This window comes from Dryas octopetala, chromosome 8 (assembly GCF_963921425.1).
Source record: "Dryas octopetala chromosome 8, drDryOcto1.1, whole genome shotgun sequence".
NCBI lineage: Eukaryota > Viridiplantae > Streptophyta > Magnoliopsida > Rosales > Rosaceae > Dryas > Dryas octopetala.
The window spans coordinates 11,316,274-11,340,209 of NC_141373.1; the positions used below are offsets into that span (position 1 = coordinate 11,316,274).

The following is a 23,936-nucleotide window of genomic DNA, read 5'->3' on the forward strand; positions in this document are numbered from 1 at the left end:
GACCTTAAATTTTGAAAATTTTGAAATTGTTACAAAATTAGTGAAAACAAAGAGAGGCGATTGAGAGAATATACAGGAGAAAAGTATAGAAAAATCTGAATGTGTATTTCATTTTTTATTGAGGTTTCCTATTTATAGGCAAGTGGAGGTTTGGAGACCTCTTTGGTTACTTGTGTCCACCATGCATGCATCTTGACATGCACATTAACATTTGTTCCTCTTAAGATGACTAGTCCTAGGTGCGGCAAACTTTTAACCACCCATTTATTGTGATCATACATGATGAGAGCACATGATTGTGCCACGTCTTTCATGCAAAGATCCTAGAATTACATAATAAACCCAAGTTACCCAATACAAAATTGTGGATAACGACATAAATATCAAATTATCAATAGTTACAATACGAACATTCTTCTTACCTCTCATTGTTATGTTATCTACATAATGCCCTTTCATATACTAATTCAATCACCCATTCATTAAATACCCTTTCGGCTTTATTGCACAACCATTTCTTGAGGTTTCAAAAATTACAGCTAGACCCTTGAGGTTTTAAATCTTTTTAACATAACCCCTTGTGTTAAAATTTCGTCCAAAAATATCTCCAAATGATAAATTTAACCTTAGACTTTATTTACACTAATACCTCCAGAGGTATATCATATTTTCACATAACTCTCCAAGGTTATAATCTTTTTCCATGTTACTCCTTAATCACAAACATAAGTGGCATAATCTTGTAAATACTAAAATAACATTTATGAATTTAAAATAGGGAGGCGATTTTTGCACTCCTCTTTTCTCTATTTGCACTCCATTTCTTTTTTTAATGTATTTTGTATATTTTTTCAAATTTACCCTTTATGGCTATTAAATTTTTATTTTAATTATCTTATTATTTTTTCCTAAATTCTCTCATCATTATTAAAAAAATAAAAATAAGTAATTTTCTCTCCCTCTCGTTGTATCTTCTTCATAGTGCATCTCTTTGCCTTCTAAGCCATTTGTTTTTTCTTTTGTGAACTAGTCTTGTTCGTACTTTAAATCATCATTCTATACTTTAATTAGGAAAATATTTAGTCTGTCATATTTTTTTCGTTTTCTTCATGAGGGTCATGATTTATGTAAACCAGTCTTGTACGTGTTTTCAATTATCATTCTATATTTTCATTATGAAAATATTTAGTCTGTCATTTTTTTTTTCATTTTCTTCATGAAGGTCATGATTTATGTATCTTCTTTTTCTTCTTTTGATGGTGGGTTTTGTGTTATGAAATTAATTGGGGTTTTCAATTAGTCAACTCCCTCATTTTTGGGTCTTTTGACACTGCATAGCAACCACTACTAATTTGTAGCATGTTTCATTTAAAAAAAAAAATGAATGTCACATGATAGCTCAATAAGACAAGAGAGCTAGATGTACTATATATCAAGAAGAAGAACATAACTGTAGAGAATTACATAAGTTTTTCTTCCTTTTTAAAAAGAGAGTTATAGAAATAGATATATTATTATGACAATTTTAAAAAATTAAATGTGTAGGATTTAATGTTGCATATGTGACATTCTATAATTAAAAGCTAAAATGTATATGTGAAAAATAAATAATAAAAAATATATACAAACATTTTTTAAAAAATAAAAAAGAGTGCAAATGAAGAAAAGAGGAGTGTGAAAATCATCTCCCTTTAAAATAATGTTTCTCAATATTAATATTTCCTTTTTACATATTAAAATATATTGTTTTTGAAATTCAACTATTGCAATTTATTTGTCTTAATATATATATTTATGAATTATGAACATATGAATTATTTTTCTAAAATATCACAATCAAATAAATGAGTTTTTTTTTTCGAAAAGAATTCTTTATATATGAAATAAATGGATTATTTAGAAAATAATTGAATTACATAAAAAGAAACACTTATTTGGTTTAGCAATATTTTCATACAAGAAAAATAAGATTTAGCAATATTTGAAAATTTCAAAATCAGTACCTTTTTTCAACATGTAAGAAAGATATATTATATTAGCCAAATAGTATGGAGGTTATTTTGGTATTTTACTAATTTTTTCATGCTCGTTTGTGATTGAAGGGTTATGTGAAAATGTGTTTAAACTTCAGTGACTTTTTGTAATTGAGTTAAAACCTCAAGGAGTGTTTATATAAATTATAGAATCTTAGGGAGTTATGTGAAAACATGATAAATCTCATAGGTGTGCATGTAAATAACTATAAGGTTAAACTTATCATTTAGAAATGTTTTTATGATGATATCATCAATTTTTGGAAGAAATTTTAATGGAAGAGAATCAAGAGATTATGTGAAAATGATTTAAAACCTCAGGGGACCGATCTCATTATAATTTTTTAAATCTCAAGAGGTGTATGGGAAAATACGAAAAACCTCAGAGAGTGTTTATGAAATTAACTCCTATTCTTCCCATCCGTCAAAATTACCTTTCTACTCCCATCCGTCTCCCAATCTTCCATGAAGATCTAACCACTAAATTAGGTTATTATTTTGTAAATTATTTGTTAAATTCTTTTTTATGCGTTTAGATCATAACCACTACCACATCTCACATCTCCCAAGGTGGAGGAAAACAAATTCGATGAAGTATTTTATTTATTTTTTTTTTCAACTCACAAAAGTGTTTTTCATACCACGTAGGTGATCACAAGGTAGACAATTAATAGACATATAAATCCTGCATGATCGGAACACAATTGATATGACATATCAAGAGGCAATCTTCATGATTTCAGAACTCAAATGCGTCGCATGTCTCGTATTTTTGTGATCTTTCATTAAAACTTAACTTCTCTAGTCTTTTTTAATAATAAATATATATAATTTTCATTAAAATATATATATATATATATATAACTGAACTATTTCGAATCTAATATGATCGATATGATATCTATAATAATGAGATATTGGAGGAGACTATTAGGAGTAAGTGTGGGGAAGAAAATTAAAAGAGTGTTATAGACACGATTGCTTCAGATATGGTTACATTTTGGATGTGAGGTTAATATAATTTATTAGAATTATTTATTATTTGATGGTGATTTTCTTTTTATCTGATGGTTTATAAAGATATTTTATCTTAATATAGAAAGTTAATGACACTTTATAGGCATAACCTCTTTTTATCTTTACAGCGACTTTGGAAGGACCAGTCTTGATTTGGTTTCATTCAACATTACCTGAGATAATTACAACATTCATGGACTTGTCAACGACATTCATGAAGAATGTTTTTGCACATAGGGATGTGAAGAAGCAAATTAATCAAGAACTTGTTCCTCTTTAGATGAGTTGTAAAGAGATGAATTGTATAGATATACAGCTAGGTTGATAAGGCATACCAGACCAACAACTTATCTATCCATACTCTTAGGCCATGTTTGTTACATCGGACTGTTTATGGGAAAATCCACATCGATCCGAATAGCCAATCACAGCTCGACACGTGGCTGGTCAACACCCACCTCGGAGTTGACTTTCTATGGCCAAACTTTGACCTCCACATCATCACTGGTCAGCATTTCCTCTGCCAGCTCAGATCGAATTTCCACGCCGGACCCACCATGTTCGGTCCGAACCGAACCGATGATCTTTCAATGGATCGAGTGTCCATCTCACCACGGTCATTCCGGTTCGGCTCGGCTCGGCACAGGGCACGGTCTCTTTTCGAGTTCTGGCGTCGACCAGTTAGGGCTCGGAAGGATCCCAGTCTACTGGATCGGCTCGGTCTCTAATCCCATGCCCGATCCGATCACACATGGATTTTATGTCTACGCATAGGAACATGTATTCATATCGGCTCGGCTCGGCTCTCCGCCGCCATTCCCAGGCAGATCACGCCAGGATGAACCGCCACACTTAAATGCACCTGACACATTCTTCTGACAGATAGAATATCAGGCCTGCATTCATGAATGTTGGAGCAGTCTACCTGGACCTTCCAACCTTGCATTTAATGGAGCATTCAATGCAATATTAAATGCTGAGGAAGCAAGCAGATGAGCATGCAACTGGGTCTGGCCAGATGCGTGGATCTCTGGCAACCATTCATTAACAATGCAGGTAACTTACTCATCAGGTTTTCCTTTGCTTATATATATCAACCCATATGTGCAAAACGACTACTACACTTCAACCCACAAAACACTTACACAAAAATTCCCGTTCACCAAAGAGCTCACCCAACTTGCTGAGAATAATCCAGAACATTTGCCTTGTTCTTCCCATTCTCCCAAGTTCTTCCTTTGTTCTTCCTCATCCTCCATCAAACACCACCACTGATTTCATCATCGGAGTGTGTTTGGCTGGTACCACACCGGTCCATCTCCTTTGATCTTGTTTTTGTCTACAGGGAGATCTCATCCAGCATCCACTTCATCATCCAGCAAAGCACCTGATCAGCCAGATCAGCTTATCTAAGTTGTTGCATCTACCTTACGAGAATTTGCATCAACAGATTGGCGCCGTCTGTGGGAAGCGACTTCAGCCGTTGTGTTCATCACCGCAAGCGCTAAGCTCTTCCTTCACGCGAGTCATCATGACTACCATCTTTCGGGACACCAGCTCTTCCTCAGGAACATCTCAGAATGATGAACAACATCCGCCTGAGACGCCTGAGAAAACGAGGGGAGCACAACTCCCCAGGACATCAAAGTCCAAAGGTCCCTCGAAAATCCGAGCTGCTCATAAACTCCTCAAAGAGAGCCGGCGACATCTAGCCGCTGAGAATGCACTCCTGAAGCAGAATAATGAGCTGCTTGCAAAACAGGCCGAGCTGGCCGGCGAACTTGCACGCCATCGTGCTCAGCTCGAGAACAGCGGAGGATCGGGTTTCCGATCGCGCCGAACCCGAACCGAGCAGGAGGTCCTTTCACCATCTCCTTCTCGGCAAAGCACCCCTGCTGAGCCGAACGACCAGACCGATCGGCAGGACTCGGATCACGTCTTCCCGGGCTTCGAGGACATGCCCCCGGCTGAACAGGCCGAATGCCTGAACGCCCACCGTCTTCTTCAACGAAAACAGGCGGCTTTCGGGAGGCGTGTCCTCAGGAATTCGGACGGAGACCGTGCCGACCCGAATACAAACCGACGACCCCCGGCCCAATCAAGGTTGGGAACCAACAGTCCAGTCGGTTCGGCTGAAACCAGGGTCCCGATTGGGGATAGGCTCGGCCCCATCATCAGCCAGGATCCTTCCCCATCAGGAGCTCACTCAGGGAGGCGATCGGTGAGCGACCGACTGGGATCGACTATGATCATGTCGGATCGACGACCGGCCAGCGAGAGGATCACTCGCCAGCCGGTGAGTGAGAGACTCGGTAACCAGGCCGAGTGCTCGGGGGAAAATGCGGCCGAGCCGACCCCGCCCGACGTGGAAAATCTTGTCCGGACTCTGGTCCAGGACCAAATCCGGAGCGTCCACGATCGGCTCGGCCACGTCGAGGTCTCCAGGGGGTACACAGGTAGGGCCGACCACGGAGAGGAACTCCCCCTCCCGTACACCAGCAGAATTCTGGATGCTGAGGTCTCCCGCGACACCAAACCCCCCAAGATGGATCAATACGATGGGACCAAGGATCCCTACGACCATCTCGACAGCTTCAGATACGCCATGGAGGCTCGCCAGGCATCTGAAGCCACGAAGTGCAGAATCTTCCCTTCGACCTTGAAGGGCTCGGCTCGGGGATGGTTCTGAACTCTCCAACCGAACTCCATCGATTCATTCTCCGACCTCCGAAGAGCCTTCCTGGCGAGATATCGGGTTGTATCCGAACGACTCTACAACTTGAACGATATGTCGCTCATCAAACAGCAGGAAGGGGAAAGCCTCAAGGCCTATCTGATCCGCTTCAACATCGAATATACGAAGTGCGACGATTGCGACGACAGGTCAGCGAAGAATGCCCTCATGCAGGGCCTGCACGCCGGGGGACTCCGCTCCCACTTAATGAGGAATCCTCCCTCCACTTACGACGAGCTTTCTGCCGAAGCCACTAAGTGGGCACGGGCTGAGGAGTGGGACGCTCAGGTGGAGGCCCTGAATCCCAGGCCGACCTCGACCAAAAGGAAGGAGGGAGAGGTCGCGAGTCCCAAACCCCAGGTCCAACCCAAGAAGACCAGGACCGAGGAGCCACGCCAACTTCTGGGCAAAGGACCCAAGTTTGTCCAATACACGGAGTACACTCCCCTCAACGCCGGTCTGGAGACAATCTACTCCAAGGTCAAGGACCAACTCCCAGTCGCAAGGGAGATCAAGGGACCACCCCCAGACAAAATCAAGGAGGGCGTCTTCTGCAAATACCATTCCAATCACGGCCACGTCACGGGTGATTGCTACGCCCTCCGCGACGGGATTGAGACTCTTGCCCGGGCAGGTAAGATCAATCAATTCCTGGCCGGTGGGCCTAGGGTGCCCAAGGCCGCACCGAAGAAGCCCACCAACACCATCGAGGTCCAGGATGCTGCCATCGGATCAATCGGCGGGGGACCGACCTTCGTGGGAAGCTCTAACCGATCCCAGAAGGAATATGTCAGACAGGCGGCTCAAGCTCACGAGTCCCTGTCGATCCAGGCTTTGATCAACATGAAGCCCCCAAGGACACGCAAGGAAATCCAGAGTCTGACTGGAAGAGTTGCCGCCCTGAACCGGTTCATCTCAAAATCTACTGACCGGTGCCTCCCTTTCTTCAAAGCCTTAAGGGGAGCAGGGAAGAGCATAGAATGGACCCCCCAATGCGAGCAGGCCTTTCAAGATCTGAAAAGGCACATGGGGGAACCTCCCATCTTATCCAAACCAGAGGAAGGTGAAGAACTTTTTCTCTACCTCTCTGTCTCTGACTCGGCTCTCAGCTCAGTTCTAGTGAGAGAGGTCGGCGGTGTACAACACCCCGTCTTCTATACGAGCCGAGCCCTCGCCGATGCCGAGACCAGGTATCCAAAATTCGAGAAAATGGCTCTCGCCCTGGTTAGCTCGGCTCGGAAATTAAGGCCCTACTTCCAGGCTCATTCCATCGTTGTCTTGACGGACCAGCCGCTCAGACAAATCCTGGCAAAACCAGAGACTTCGGGTCGGCTCATCAAATGGTCAATCGAGCTCGGCGAGTTTGACATCATCTACCGTCCCAGGACGGCCATCAAGGGTCAAGCCATGTCGGACTTCATCTGTGAGTCGACCACTTCGACGGAGGATCCACCGCGCACCGACGCTATGCCAGCGGCGTCCGATCCGAACTCAAACGGCGATCACAGCCAGGTTGACCTCCTCACCTGGACCCTCTATGTGGACGGATCTTCCAACACCATGGGAAGTGGAGCCGGGCTCGTTCTGATCTCCCCAGAACAAGTTGTGATGGAGTATGCCCTTCGCTTCAGATTTCAAGCATCCAACAATGAAGCAGAATATGAGGCTCTCATCGCCGGACTCAGACTGGCAAAGGAGCTCGGCGCAACCAAACTGAACATCTTCAGCGACTCCCAACTCATCGTCAATCAGATATTGGGAGAGTATGAGACTCGAGAACCTAGCATGACTGCCTATCTCGAGAAGACTCGTCTGCTGCTTGGGAACTTCCACGAGTACAAAATATCCCAAATCCCGAGGGCAGAGAACTGCAGAGCCGACGCCTTGGCACGTTTGGCTTCGGCCACAGACACCGGATCCGCTAGACACGTTCCAGTTGAAATCCTGGACAGACCTAGCACCGCCGAAAACGAGGTCACCGTCATGCAGACCGAGGCCGAGCCGAACTGGATGACGCCGATCATCAACTACTTGGTCTCCGGGATCCTTCCCCCGGAGAGGGACAAGGCACGTCTCATCAAGACGAGGTCGGCTCGGTTCAGCATGATCGATGGTCAGCTCTACAAGAGGAGTTTCTCCCTGCCTTACTTACGGTGTGTCACTCCCCAAGAAGGTCAGGATGTGCTGAGAGAAATCCACGAGGGGATATGCGGAAACCACTCTGGAGGAAGAGCCCTCGCCTACAAGACGATCAGACAGGGTTACTTCTGGCCAACACTGAACAAGGACGCAGATCATCTGTCTCGCGCTTGTATCAAATGCCAGCAATTCGCCGCGGTTCCCCATCAACCTCCCCAGTTGCTGACCTCCATATCCAGCCCCTGGCCTTTCGCGCAGTGGGGACTCGATCTGATCGGCCCTATGCCGAAGGCAAAAGGGCAAGTCACCATGGCAGTGGTAGCAGTCGACTACTTCACCAAATGGGCCGAGGCCGAGCCCCTAGCCACAACCACAGCCGAACGGATGGAGACCTTCGTCTGGAAGAACATCATTTGCCGGTTCGGCATGCCGCACACCATCATTGCGGACAATGGCAAGCAGTTCGACTGCAAGAAATTCAGGAGTTTTTGTTCACGTCTGAACATCAACTTGCGCTTCACCGCGCCTTACCATCCGCAGTCGAACGGACAGGTCGAGGCCATCAACAAGATCATCAAGAAAACCCTCAAGACTAAACTAGATAATGGTAAGGGAAATTGGCCTGAACTCCTGCCAGAGGTGCTTTGGTCTTATCGAACTTCCTATCGCAACTCGACGAAGGAAACACCCTATGCATTGGCGTTCGGAACTGACGCCGTCGTCCCGGTCGAAATGGGGACTCCTTCATTCCGGACCGGCACATACAATCCCGAGACCAATGACACCGGACTTCGGCTCGGCCTGGACATGGTCGAGGAGAGGCGAACCGACGCCAATCTCTGCCGAGCCGCCTACCAACAGAGGGTAGCCAAGTACTACAATCAAAGGGTCAGACCCAGAAGCTTCAAATTGGGCAGTCTCGTCATGAAGAAGAATCCCCTTGCCATCAAGGAGAGTTCGTTCGATCCGAACTGGACCGGACCATACAGAATCACAGGCATAGTCAAGCCTGGCACTTACAACTTGGCCACTCTGGCTGGGAAGCCTCTCAAGCATAGCTGGAACGCTGAACACTTGAAGACTTATTGCCAGTAAAATATAGTTAGGATCGGGGACTGTCCGACTTAACACCCATTCCAATCAATGAAGAGATGAACATATTTTGACTCATTTCTTCTTATTTTTTTTTTTTCAAAGCAAACACTGGGGACTCTACTCCTATACACTTCCAACAAAGAGGAAAGATCTAAGTGTTTCCTTCGAAAAAAATAGTAAACCCATGTGCCGAGCCGAAGTGCCATTCTCGGCCCGACGCTCGGTGCATTACAGACTCATCAGGTCTATAAACTCATGTGTCGAGCTGGCGCGCCATTTCCGGCCCGATGCTCGACATATTACAGACTCATCAGGTCTATAAACTCATGTGTCGAGCTGGCGCGCCATTTCCGGCCCGATGCTCGACATATTACAGACTCATCAGGTCTATAAACTCATGTGTCGAGCTGGCGCGCCATTTCCGGCCCGATGCTCGACATATTACAGACTTATCAGGTCTATAAAAATCCCTGTCCGAGCCGAAGTGACTTCCTACAGTCCTAACGTTCAACAGGATATTTTTAAAAGAAAAATATACACTCCAACCAAAGCTTTCATCGTGCATGCCGAGCCGATCTGAAAGTAGGTTTGAATATTTTTCTCAAAAAAAAAAACCGCATTCCTAAATATCTCAATGGGTATGCCGAACCCATCCGGGATCACTAGGATTGTTAAATTTTTACTTATCTTGGTTATGCTTATCAAGCTGATCCGAAGACAAGTTCTAATTTATCATTACCGTTCATCCTCATTGCAATCGGCATGCCGAGCCGATCTCAAAATGCCTCCGTTTTTAGTATGTTTTTCATTTTTATCATTTTTCTTACTCATGTGTTATTAGTTATGTCTTTTGCTTAATTTCCGAGCTGAACTGACAACAACTTGTATCATAAAAAGAAAATACTGATAAATTAACAAACACAAAATCCAAATACATATTGTTCAAAAACCAAACCCGAGCCACACCTCGGCTCGGGGAGAAAAACAAAAACAAGATAACATAAAAAACAAATTAAAGCCATCATGCAGATCGCTCGGCAGGGCCCTCCAGGATCGGCTCGATGGACTCCTCGGGCGTCTCCTCACCGAGCTGCACCACCTCAACCCCGCCGATCTGCATCTCAGCATTGGGATCGGATTCAGGGACTGGGGGGATCGGGGTCGGCTCGCAGTCAGGCAGCGGAGGATCCTCCGGAGTCGGCTCGGCTTCGGTGGGGACTTGGCGATCGGGAGGAGGAAGCTCATCCTGCTGACTCCCCTGGGTATCCTCCTCACCATCGGACTCGCCGAGGAACGAGACATCCCAGTCCGGCCTCTTCGACCGGATCTCCTCCAGCAGCTCCTTGTACCCCTCGAACTGGGCATTGGCCAGTGCCTGCACGCTCGGCAATCCGGCCTGACGCCGAGACTCGACAGCCCTCCGCTCGGCAGCCTCGACGTCCCGCTGAAGGTCGTCAGCGAACTGGCCCAGCTCGGCCACCTTCTGCTCGGATGCAAGGAGCTCCTTTCCGAGCCGAGCAACGTCCACCTCTTTCTCGACCAACTTGGACCGCAGACCCGCCGACCGATCGCGCTCGGCCTTCACCATCCGCTCGGCCTCCGCCAGCTTCTCCTTAAGCTCCTGGACACGTTCCCGAAGCCTCCCCATTGTCGCCTCGGCCTCGGTGGCGGCGTGGGCAGCTTCGAACTGCCTCATGGCGAGCTACAAAAGAAACACATTTATCATTAGTCCGAACCGAGCGGATAGACGAAATCCGAGGTAAAAAAGACTTACCATCATAGCCTGGCGGGATGTGATCAGAGCCTGGTGGCTGAAGCTCGGCTCGCCATGACCGGTCCACAACCCCTCCTGCGCCTTCGCGGTCATCACGCGCTTAAGGCCCGAGACGAACGGCTCGACGCAGGGGTCGACCTCCACCGTCTTCTGGGGCACCGAGCCAGAGGCTTCGGCATCCCCACCACCGGGTTCAGCCCGGGTTCTCTTCTCGGGACGAGCACCGGTCACCGGGCCCTTCCTTTTCTCTCCCTGCCGAGCCGGTCTCGTCACGGAAGGCCCGGGTCGGGCTACGGCGGCGGCAGGCGCTGGCACCGGGATCGGCTCGGCGGGCACCCGGCCTTCAGCTTTCTTTTGGGCGCTCTTCTGCGCCTTCCTCCTGAGCCGAGCCTCCAGATCCGCCGAACTCATACCTCTCTCGGCTCTTGGATTCCACCTGGGTACAAACCAGGAGATTCCGCTCGACCTGATCTGGGTCTGTCCGAGCAAGAACCTGGTGGATAGGTATTCGGTCGGCGAGTCTCTGATCACGGCAATCTGATCCCTCAGCTCGCCTCTCAGCTTGTACTTGCCCCAGCTGACTGCAAAGATGAAACCAAAAGGAGTTAGCCACAAAATATACATACAAACATTACAAAGCATATACAAATTGCCCTCGGATCGGTCCCAGTCTTCCATTGCCCACCTGGGATTCTAAAAGCTCTCGGAACCCGGGCCGGGGTGGGTCTGCTCGGATCGGCAAATTCCCAATCCCCGGAGACAAAGAAGTATCTCCTCTTCCAAGTCTTTTGGGAGGAGGGATTCCCTGTGAATAGTGGCCCCGAGTACGCCTGCAGGTTGTAGAAGCCGAGCTCGGTATTCTTCGACCTCAGTGCGTATGAGCAGAACAGGATATCTTTATCCGGCTCGCATTTGTGCACCTTGTGCCACAAAATGTGCATGGACAGGATGATCCTGTACACGTTGGGATTCAACTGATGTGGCGCCGCGCCGATCATGGCCAACCAGTCCTGCAGGAATGGATGCAGGGGAAGCCGAACCCCGTTCTCAAACATTTCCGGGTACATGGTCACCCATCCCTTAGGAGGTCGGCTCGGCTTCTCCCCTTCCATCGGCAGTCTCATCCGCACGGCCTCGGGAACAGAGTACCGAGCCCTCAAATCCTCGAGATGAAACTCGGTCATCTCGTTTTGGATCTGATCGGCCTTCCAGGCCAACTCCTCGTAAAAGTCCGGGTCGATCGGACTCCCTGTCACTTGCCGAGCCGAGGTCGACGCATCGTGACCCCTGTCCCTTTCACTTGAGCCCGAGGTTAACCTGCTCGGGACGGTCACGATCGGCTCGACGTCAAGGGGCTCCTCGTCGTCGCCCTCGGCCGCCTCTTGTTCTTGGTCGGAACTCGGCGCTTCGAGGTTTTCCCGATCCTCTCGGGCTCGGCGCTCCTCGCCTGGGTTGCGATGCAATGCCGAGATGACCTCGTCCAACTCTTCGGACAACCCATCCCAACTTGCCTGGCCCGCGGGAGGACTTCGGCTCTGATCGGCATCACTGTCTCCATCAAACGCCTCCCCAGAGCCGAGCCGATCACTCGAATCGGATTCAGACATTGCTAAAACACCTTTTTTCCGTTTTTCTCTCACTTTTTGGATTGAAAAGTGTCTTTTTCAAGAACACCAAGAACAAAACCCGAAAAACACAAAAAACTCAAAAGTGGACAGAATCACTTACTGGTTTTGTCCGGCCAAATCCCTCCGCCCCAAACACCCTCGGAATCACCTCGCCTATCGCCGTACCCGGTCGATGTTGGGATCGGACTACCACTCGAGCGGCGGTGAGAGAGAAGATTTCACGGTGAGAGAGAGAGAGAGTTTTGCAGGAGAGAGAGAAGGTTTCTGAAAAATATGGGAGGGAAGAGAGAGAGAGGGACCTTTTATATCCCATGCAAATCCGATCTCAACCCTTCATTTCTGGCGCTTCACATGCCAGATCTTGACACCTGTCAAACATTCAAAAATACCCATCATGAGGTGACCCTTACGTTCCCCCATGCAGAAATCAAACGTCCCTTCACCTGCCCCTGAGATATTTTGGCCAATCACAAGTCGTCATGTGTTCGGATCTTCGAGAACATAGATTTGTAGAGTTCGGCTCGGATCAAACAAAGTGCTATCTTTGGGAAAATCCTTACATCTCAACTTCCCATCCACCACTGTCTGTTCGGATCGGAAGTTGGGGGACTCCTGTTTATGGGAAAATCCACATCGATCCGAATAGCCAATCACAGCTCGACACGTGGCTGGTCAACACCCACCTCGGAGTTGACTTTCTATGGCCAAACTTTGACCTCCACATCATCACTGGTCAGCATTTCCTCTGCCAGCTCAGATCGAATTTCCACGCCGGACCCACCATGTTCGGTCCGAACCGAACCGATGATCTTTCAATGGATCGAGTGTCCATCTCACCACGGTCATTCCGGTTCGGCTCGGCTCGGCACAGGGCACGGTCTCTTTTCGAGTTCTGGCGTCGACCAGTTAGGGCTCGGAAGGATCCCAGTCTACTGGATCGGCTCGGTCTCTAATCCCATGCCCGATCCGATCACACATGGATTTTATGTCTACGCATAGGAACATGTATTCATATCGGCTCGGCTCGGCTCTCCGCCGCCATTCCCAGGCAGATCACGCCAGGATGAACCGCCACACTTAAATGCACCTGACACATTCTTCTGACAGATAGAATATCAGGCCTGCATTCATGAATGTTGGAGCAGTCTACCTGGACCTTCCAACCTTGCATTTAATGGAGCATTCAATGCAATATTAAATGCTGAGGAAGCAAGCAGATGAGCATGCAACTGGGTCTGGCCAGATGCGTGGATCTCTGGCAACCATTCATTAACAATGCAGGTAACTTACTCATCAGGTTTTCCTTTGCTTATATATATCAACCCATATGTGCAAAACGACTACTACACTTCAACCCACAAAACACTTACACAAAAATTCCCGTTCACCAAAGAGCTCACCCAACTTGCTGAGAATAATCCAGAACATTTGCCTTGTTCTTCCCATTCTCCCAAGTTCTTCCTTTGTTCTTCCTCATCCTCCATCAAACACCACCACTGATTTCATCATCGGAGTGTGTTTGGCTGGTACCACACCGGTCCATCTCCTTTGATCTTGTTTTTGTCTACAGGGAGATCTCATCCAGCATCCACTTCATCATCCAGCAAAGCACCTGATCAGCCAGATCAGCTTATCTAAGTTGTTGCATCTACCTTACGAGAATTTGCATCAACACGGACCAAGGGGGGCAGTCTTAAATAAGACACTAATCTCGTGTTTGGTTGCACAGGGTTAAGTTTAAGTGAGACTATGAAATCCGATCCCACTAAAAACTCCTCCTCAGCCCTTCTAACTTAACACGGTGTGGATTTACCTCGCTAAGTAAGAACCTCCTTAGCCCTCGCTAGAAAGCACGGAGCCTCTTGTTCAACGCCTGCTGAGCTCCTTCCCCTAACCCAGCTAGTTTAGTGCCATCTGTTCTTCTTCCCCAAACCTAGTTGAGCTCCTTCCTAATTTATTTTCAGCTCTTTCAGCCGATCCCAAGGGAGGAAAGCAACATATCAATTGAGGTGGGTTTCTTTTTGGGTTGCTTCGTGTTGTTCGGATCAGTTGCCACGCTCTACTTCTGGTTCGCTTTCACGCTCTATGTTTGTGCCGACATGAGCATGTCCTCCTCTTCCTCTGTGCTTGGTTGTTAGGAGGACAATGAAGGTTCATGGTCTAGGTATGGGTTTTTTCTTCATTGGATTGATCTATCATTTTTTCTGGGTTTTTTTTTTTTTTTTTTCCCTTTGGGTTTTGATCTATCCTGTTTGGTTGTCAAATTACTAGCAGAATCCCTGCCAAAAACAGAAGATGCAAAATTTTTTACCATGACTTTACTCTTTTAAATCTCTGAAAGATCCTGTAATGAAGGGAAAAAGGGAAGCCCAGGAGTTAGAGCTGCACACATAACCACATAGACCACCTAAAATAAATAGATAAATGAAGTTTTTTATCATAAACAAAAGAATGATATGATTGCTCTTGCAGCACTCATCTCGCCAAGTATATACTGATGATGATGAAAATAGTGATTCTTAATAGGAAAAAAAAAAAATAGTATTTAATTTAGCAAAACAAATGTTAGATGAGATGGTGTACAAGGAAATGGAGAGATGCAATGGCATTTGATAACATTTTTCTTGATAAAAAATAAATTAATCAATTATTTTAGACATTAAAACTATGGAAAATTTGATGATTAAATATTAACCCTTCAAATTATATTAAAAAGTGAATTGTCATTAGATAAGATGTATTTATTTAATGAACAAATACATAAAGTTAATTATTTTAGGTCTTAAAACTGTATTTTAAAAAATAGATAATTAAATTTTTTTTCTTAATTTAAAAATTAAAATAATTATAGCTTAGTCCAGCCATGCGCCAAACACAAGACATTGCTATTTAACTTATCCAACTTCATAATCCGACACAACATTAAACATATGATAACATTTAATCCAGTTTACTCCAGTCCAACACAGTCTAGTATAATCTCTAAGAATAATCTAGCCCAATACAGTCCAGCGTAACAAACAAGTCTTATAAAGTTAGAATGCACCTTTTTAGTATTATAGGCTTCATTAAAAATGAAAATGTCAAAAATATCCTTTATCAATCAAAACATTTAAATAAAAATAGCTTAACAAAATGAGGCTACAGATGTAAAATTAAACCTTTCAAACAAAAAAAAAATCTCACCACCTTATTATGTGGAGAGAGTGGGGAATTATAAAACTGTTAAAGTTCCCACAATTTTTAAAAAATAACTAGCCAAAAAATAAATGATCAAAATAAATAACATCAAATAACTGGTAATTTCGATAATAAGAAAGCCTCATTGGCACGTAAGTTAGAAGCTAATAAATATTAAACTAATGACATGTTTAGATGAGGAAGTTTAGAAGTGTTGATCAATTGTAAAATGACTGAATTTTAAAAAATAAAATTTAATGTTATAGAACTTATAAAGTTTCTTGTTTGGTAGGCATTATGAAATTTGAAAAAAGATATTGGTGGTGGTGAAAGTGATGGAGGTAAGGTGGTGGTGGTAGTCACAACAATAATGGAAAGTGGAAATGTTGGTGATGACGATGGTGGTAGGTGGTGTTGGTGGTTATAGTAGTGACAATAGCGGCAAAGGCAGGGGTGTGGTGGTGGTGGTGGGGTCGGTTTTTGGGTGTGCCGGTAGTGATAGTGGTGTTGGCAACGATAATATTGTTGATAGTTGTAGCGCTATGTGGCGTTATATGTTAGAATTTAAAAATAACACATATTTAGGTGAAATTAAAAATTAAAATTTATGAGTTCAAAACAAAATTCTACATTTTTTCCTACACAAAATTTTAAAATGTAATTCATTCGTTTTTTTTGGCCAGGAAAATTTAATTCATTCTTAATGATATCAAACAAGGGATTTGAAAATCTTGAGTTTTTTTTTTGAGGAATGAAAATCTCGAGTTTAATCTCTCTGTCCAAACGCATTATAATATTCCCCAATAGATTAGCAGCAAAATAAAGAGGGAAGCTGAAACTGTTGTCGTAAGAATATTCGTACTTCATAGTCAGCATAGCAAATTAAAAATTTTTGCTGATCGACTGATCAACTGATCAACATCCTCTCCACGTCACTGTTCACTAGCAAAAGAAAACATCCTCACCAGGTGGGCCCAGAGCGGTCAACTATAATCTTGGCCGTCGGATAACAGTAGAAAGATCGACACGCTTAAGTTCTCAACCATCTGACGGTGGTGATTTCTCGCCACTCTCTTAAGAGCTCAAGTCAGTGACACTCCGCATCAAATTCAGTGAACCCAAAAAAAAAGATTAAGATGTTGAAGCTTTCAATTCCAAAAGGTACAGAAAGTAAAACAGAAACCAGTTTTGATAAAAGATTTTGAGTTTGATTATAAAGTACTGTATTGGGTGTTTGTTTGTGTTTGCAGTGAGAAATTTGAAGGCTTTTCGGCCTACTTCGATCTTTGCTTCTAGAAGCTCTCAGTTCACCACAGCTGCCAAGCAAGCTTCCAATCAGCGTAACCCTCCGGTAATCAATCCCAACTTGGCTTAGCTCCTGTTTGTTTTCTTGGAAAAAACAAAAACTTTTTCTCGGGAAATGATAAAATGAGATGTATTTTTGTGTGTATATATGTGAGTTCAGGGTTACTGAGTAGACTTGTTATTATGAATTTTTTGGCTGCTGGGTAAATGAAATGGAACCTTCTATGCGGGATTGTGGGGGGTTTTATTGTTCAGATGAATATATATTTCATCTTCAACTTCTGTCTTCTGATATAAATACCCAGTTCACAAAAAATGGAATAAAGTGAAGATTTTGGAATTGCTAAAGTAATTGGGATTCCAAATTAAATCCATCTGTGCAATCAAACACGACCTTTAGTGGTTGATGTCAAATCTAATGTATGCATTTTTCTCATTTAATTTCGTGTTAATTGGTTTTATTGTATCAGAGAGTTCCCAATCTAATTGGAGGTACTTTTATTGATTCACAATCATCTGCGTCCATCGACGTTATAAACCCTGTGAGTGCATAATATGCTTCAAGTTTTTTCTTTTTTTCGTGTTTCCTTCACAGATGGTTGTAATCTTGTATTTAAAAATTGGTCATAGGCAACACAAGAAGTTGTTTCACAAGTTCCTTTGACCACAAATGAAGAGTTTAAAGCTGCAGTGTCTGCAGCGAAGCAGGCTTTTCAATCATGGGGTAACACACCAGTTACGACCCGTCAACGTATCATGTTCAAGCTCCAAGAGCTTATTAGGAGAGACATTGTAAGTGTTGGATTTGAAATTGTGGTTTTTGTTATTTTGAAATAAAATACAGTTGATTTGAGTGATAAAAATCACTGCATTCTTATTTCAGGATAAGCTTGCCTTGAATATTACTACCGAACAGGGGAAGACGTTGAAGGATGCACATGGAGATGTGTTTCGTGGTCTAGGTTAGTGTCGGTACTTTGTTATCAATACATTTTCCACATGAGAATGCTAGAGTTTAGTGGGTGATGATGGAGCTGTGAATTTGTTGGTTTCTTATTCAGAGGTGGTGGAACATGCTTGTGGTACGGCAACTCTGCAAATGGGGGAGTATGTTTCTAATGTATCAAATGGAATTGACACATACAGCATCAAGGAGCCACTTGGTGTTTGTGCTGGAATTTGTCCCTTCAACTTTCCGGCAATGATTCCCTTATGGGTGAGCCTAGTATTTTTTCCCCTATTACATGATTGACTGACTACTATTTTTTCTTTTCTTTTTCCATATGAATGATTGATCCATACAGCATTGATGCATCAAAAGGTCCTTTTATTTTTTTATATACGTTTTCTGTTATTGTTCGTAATTTTATTCAACAGGCTATATACATTGCTCATCTAAATGCTTAGGCATGAAACTGTCATAATGCATCTGATTGAGCAATGCATACTTGTATATTGGAGTAAATACTGGAGTTTTATCTGTCTGTTTTACATTTGTTTCTCACAAGCACACAAACACTATTTGTTTTAACTGCACTTGATTGACTTCATTTCTCCAAAGAAAGAAAGAGAAAATAGGTTCTAATTGTTTATTTCACGATGGTATTGCAGATGTTCCCACTTGCAGTTACCTGTGGGAATACCTTTATCTTAAAGCCATCAGAAAAAGATCCAGGTGATTGTGATTTATTAAGAATTCGGTGTATCTAATCCTGGAGCATAACCTCCCTCAAATTTTTGTGATTTATAAAATCTCAGAAGTAAGAAAACCATTAAAAAAGAATCAATTTGCATCCTGATGTTTGTGTAATCATATATCAAAAATAGATATTTAATGGTAATATATTGTTTTATAGATCATTGCAGTTACTATTATTATTATTTTTTTTTGACATGATAGGTGTTGTGTCTATTCCAACTCGTTGAATATATTAATGAAACAAGAATTTTGGTCTTTAGGAAACTTTTAAGGATGATATTCATATTTTTAATTGATTGATTTTTTGCACCGCATTATAATTGACATAAAAGGGTACATCTACTTTTCTAGAATCTGTCAAATGCAAGGTTCTATTGAAATCATCAGTCATATATTGATAGATCTCCTTGGATGTCATCTTGATTGTCTAACTTGTTATTTTTCTTTTCTTCATTGCATATATGCTGTTAAAGCATGGCCATCATGCATTCTAAGTTTTTCCTTTGCATCTATATTAAGTCAGTACATGTGGCAAGGGTATTGAGTCTCCATGCTTTTACTGTAAAAGTGATTTGCTGTATTTTCTTTTCCACAGGTGCTTCTGTAATTCTGGCAGAGTTAGCAATGGAGGCTGGTTTGCCTAATGGTGTCTTAAATATTGTTCATGGAACCAATGTATGATTGTACTTCAACTAGTTTTGTTAATCCTACTGTACTTTATTATCTTAAGTTTTGCTTAAGTAGATCACTAGATGCTCTTTAGGACTCATGTAGGATCTTTGATTGATCTTCACTCTGGAGATGTTGAAAATCTGTATTGAATGCGTTTTTGATATATTTTCCATCTTATGGGTCTAATGGGTCTATGCCTGTTGAGATTGGTGAGAATAAAACTAGGGGGATCCACAAAAAGAAGCCATTTCTTTTTAGTTGCATTTTTTTGTTGTGAAAATCAATATTTTGGTACCAAACAATAAATGTGAAAATGGCAGCTTGAATTCCTACTCTGTGAAGAAAGCTTTGCCACTTCTTATATTAATTGTTGCTGACCTTATATACCTTAGAAATGTAAATGTAGTTCGGTTGCATGAAAATGTGTGAGAAAAAGAAGCTAAGGGTTTGATCGAGAGAGTGGGTGCAGAAGGGTTTTCTTGGGTTTGGGTTATGTGATTGTTTCTTGTATCATTTATATTTGTCATAGTGAAGAACAAATCTCTCTCGTGGATTTAGGCACGAATTTGCCAAACCACGTAAATCTCGCGTGTACAATTTTTCTTTCTCGTCTATTTTTTTTTTGTCTTTTCATTGTGATTTTTGTGGTGTGATTTTTTTCTTTTGATATTTGAATTTTCGGTTTGCACCTATAAATCATGACATTGCTATATACCATATACAATTGTGTTTACATTTGCAATGATTATTCCAAAGGTACAACCTTTTAAGATATTTTGGGTGCTTTGATATCATAAGTTTGGTACCTTGAATGGATTTGGTTTTCCTAAATGTATATCACTTTGTGGCAGGATATTGTTAATGCAATTTGTGATGATGATGACATCAGAGCTGTATCATTTGTGGGTTCTAATACTGTAAGTTTTCTCATTGTGATCACATCCTTATTCCATTTCTATGTGATGCTCTTATGTTTGATTTTATGATCTTAATTTGCAAGTTAATAAGTTAATAACCCTAATAGTCCTAGTAGTTCTAAACTTTCTGAGTCGTTTTGGTTTTTCAATTCATTTTAATTCCAAAAGAAAAGAAAGATATACCTGAACATCAATTGTTTGTCAGATTATGTAGCTACCTGTTGTGATTCTCATGTATGTACCCTCACAGGAAGTCTTCAAGTCAGTTGATAGCCTGCATATCATGCCACCAAGGATTACTTACAGACTTATATTTTTTGTGTGGAAGTGATTTTAGTTTTCCTATTTTAGACCCTGATATGTTTACTTTATGAATGAAAGCTGGTTAGAATTTTAAGTAAGATGTATTTTCAATGTAAATTGTCTCTTTGAAGATATGTTCAAGACATTTGTTGGTTTCTTGAATCTTTAATTTGTTCCAATAAGTGTGACTTAGACAATAACTTTTATCTGTGGGATTTAAATTTCTGCTTTTACCTTGGTTGTGACCTTTCGTTCAGATCTGTGAGTTTGCACATGACTGTCTTTAGCAATATTGCTGCCACTTTAGCCATTTAGAGAATCAATATGGTTCTTGTACGAAGGACTGCTCTTCTCATTTTCTCTTTATTTTTTTATTCAAAAATAAAACAAAGTCTACTACTTTTTGCAATTTTTCCTGTCATGCTGCTCAGTTTTCCCTAGCTGTACTCTTACACAATATTCCTATGTTTACATCAAAAGGCTGGCATGCACATATATTCAAGAGCAGCAGCTAAAGGGAAACGTGTTCAGGTAAGTCCGCTTCATATATAACTGTTTCTCTTGTGAGCTGGGTGGTGGCTTTCATACCCTGGCAACAGTTGAAGGTGAAATAAAATGGTTACCTGATTAACTATTTTCTTCAGTCCAATATGGGGGCAAAAAATCATGCAATTGTCATGCCTGATGCGAGTGCTGATGCTACGTTGAATGCTTTAGTTGCTGCTGGTTTTGGTGCTGCAGGACAAAGGTGCATGGCACTCAGCACAGTTGTTTTTGTTGGAGATTCGAAGTCATGGTAATTTTTTTTCTTCTTTTTCCCTATTATTTAATTTCATTAAGGTTTATGCCTCCTACATTAGTTTATTATGTACCTACCTTATTATGTTAAGCATAGAATTCTACTTTTTATTGGTATCTATTATCGTTTTTTTCCTCCTCAACATAGGTATCCCACTCATCTTGTTATTTCTATGTAATGTAGGTTTTTCTTTTTTCTTTTTTCTTTTGTTTTGAAATTTGAGTGACTGACACTAGATTTGAACTATTGAACTTTTCCAGGGAGAACAAACTTGTGGAGTGTGCCAAATCTCTGAAGGTAAGTGGTGGAAGGGAACCTGATGCTGACCTTGGTCCTGTAATTAGCAGACAGGTAAGTACATCAAATTTCCTTTTTTCTTTTTCCTCCTATTTCCTTATTTCTATGAATTATCCATCATTTACATAAATGACTAACAAATTAAAATTATAGTTGTTAAAGTGCCAGCACTTCAACAGTTCACATCAGCTCGACTCTTGAATTTTAATTAATGATTTTTTATTGGATTCATTCACAGGCAAAGGAACGGATATGCAGATTAGTCCAATCTGGTGTTGAAAGTGGTGCCAGGCTATTGCTTGATGGCAGAAATATAGTGGTACCATTTTGTATATTTGATGCTTCCCCTCTTATTCGTTGCATGCTCTATCAGATAGTTTTGACATTTTTATGATCAGTATCTGCTTATGTTCTATAGATGGTAAATATACGACTCAGGTTTTCAACTTATCTGCTCATTCATGGGTGACAAACAGGTCCCAGGATATGAGCATGGCAATTTCATTGGTCCTACCATCTTATCAAATGTTACAGCTGACATGGAGTGCTACAAGGTATCTGTATTTTGTCCCTTTTTTTTTTGGGTTTCTTTTTTTCCTTCAATTTTTCTGTCTTTTTCTTGAAATCAGATGGTGGTAGTTGGCTACCCGATAGGGGCTGCCTTCCTTTTGAAACATACCAAAATCTTGGGTACGCTTTTGGTAGGATACCAAGAGATTCGGCATCCAAGCTGACACCAACTTTGTTGATAAAAATGGACTGGATTTACTGAAGAGTGAAATAACTTGAATCTTGATGTTGGAACAAACTTATTTATATCTACATTCTTTTGTGCAGGAAGAAATTTTTGGTCCAGTTCTTCTTTGCTTGGAGGTTTGTTGATAACTCCATTCCTCTTTTCCTTCCAGTTATCTTGTTCATTGCCTGGTATGGAAATGCGTTAACACGCATTTCTTTTCTTCTTAATGCCAGGCTGACAGCTTGGAAGAGGCAATAAGTATTGTTAACAGAAACAAGTACTCATTTTTGCTTCTCTTATTTCCGTAATTTAGCATTTTTTGATAAGAAATATTAAATGTGGCTCATATGACTGCATTTCTGGAACAGATATGGAAATGGAGCTTCTATTTTTACTACATCTGGAGTAGCTGCAAGGAAATTTCAGAATGAGATTGAGGCTGGACAGGTAAACCTAGTGTTTTGAGCATCTGCAGTTGGGCTAGCAAGCAAAACCATAGGACTGGTAGAAATTAGGGGTTTTTTTTAATTTTTTAATTTTTTTTGGGGAGATACGATAGGATTTGAACTTAGTTTCTAAAACTTCCTTACCCTATTCCAATGTCACTTGAGCTAGAGCTCATGGGCTGATAGAAATTAGTTCAAACCAGCAACTATATAACAAATGTTTTGTTCTGCTGGGCAATTTTTACCTTTCCTCTTCTAGCTATATTCTGAAAAATTATGATGTCCAGATTAATTAGAGAAAACTTGGAAAATAAAGATCTGTTTTATATCAATCTCTAACTTGTTTTGAGTGTGAAACAGGTTGGAATCAATGTTCCAATTCCAGTTCCCCTGCCCTTTTTCTCTTTCACTGGCAACAAGGCATCTTTTGCAGGCGATTTGAATTTCTATGGTAAAACATTTCTTTCACCCGTTACTCGGACATTTTATGTTTTAATAATAGTAGTAATTTATTTTTCCTATTTCAAGGTAGTTATTCTACAAAATCTGGCTGTATAGAATACATTATTTGGATCTGGTAAATTTTAAAGAGTTTGGCATGAATTACAGGCAAGGCTGGTGTTAACTTCTACACCCAGATCAAGACAATAACTCAGCAATGGAAGGATTTACCGGGCAGCAGTGTAGTTAATCTCGCAATGCCAACTTCTCAAAAGGCATAGTTACCATGTTTACAAATATTGTCCTTTCTGGAACTCTTCTGAACATAACAATAAATCAATGTCAAGGTCTACTTCCTTTTACATGTGTGCTTTCTCCCACATTTGGAATTTTTTTTTTTTTTTTAGCATACTTGTTAATATTGCAACATGGAGTCCATACACCTCTATTCTGGAATCAAATTTATTGGATGTGCAAGAGTAGTCTTGCTTTGGCAAGACGAGAGAATGGTCCAACTGGTCAATTGTTCGAGTACTAAGTCAAAAGATGAAGTTTGAACTAAACTGATTAGTGTAAAGAATTTCACCAAAATCTTCCAAATTAAACACTCTTCCAAGGAAATTATTATCATCTATTCATCTCTAGCCTTTTGAGTAGACCCGATTCGATAGTAATGCTTTTGCCAGTTCAATCTGAAGGTGAGCTAATTTGGAAAAAA

General features: G+C 42.0%; 1 protein-coding gene across 1 annotated transcript; it reads left to right on the top strand.

Moving 5' to 3' along the window:
* Positions 1-16,609: 16,609 nt before the first annotated feature.
* Positions 16,610-23,580, top strand: ALDH6B2 (aldehyde dehydrogenase 6B2). The gene is made up of 19 exons (XM_086254416.1): positions 16,610-16,761; positions 16,851-16,951; positions 17,376-17,447; positions 17,536-17,697; positions 17,789-17,867; positions 17,967-18,121; positions 18,517-18,580; positions 19,200-19,279; positions 20,128-20,193; positions 20,977-21,027; positions 21,141-21,292; positions 21,556-21,646; positions 21,831-21,911; positions 22,069-22,146; positions 22,430-22,465; positions 22,565-22,608; positions 22,700-22,778; positions 23,138-23,228; positions 23,387-23,580. The coding sequence occupies exons 1-19, from the start codon at positions 16,737-16,739 to the stop codon at positions 23,497-23,499; spliced, it is 1,620 nt and encodes a 539-aa protein (XP_086110542.1). The 5' UTR covers positions 16,610-16,736; the 3' UTR covers positions 23,500-23,580.
* Positions 23,581-23,936: the final 356 nt, after the last annotated feature.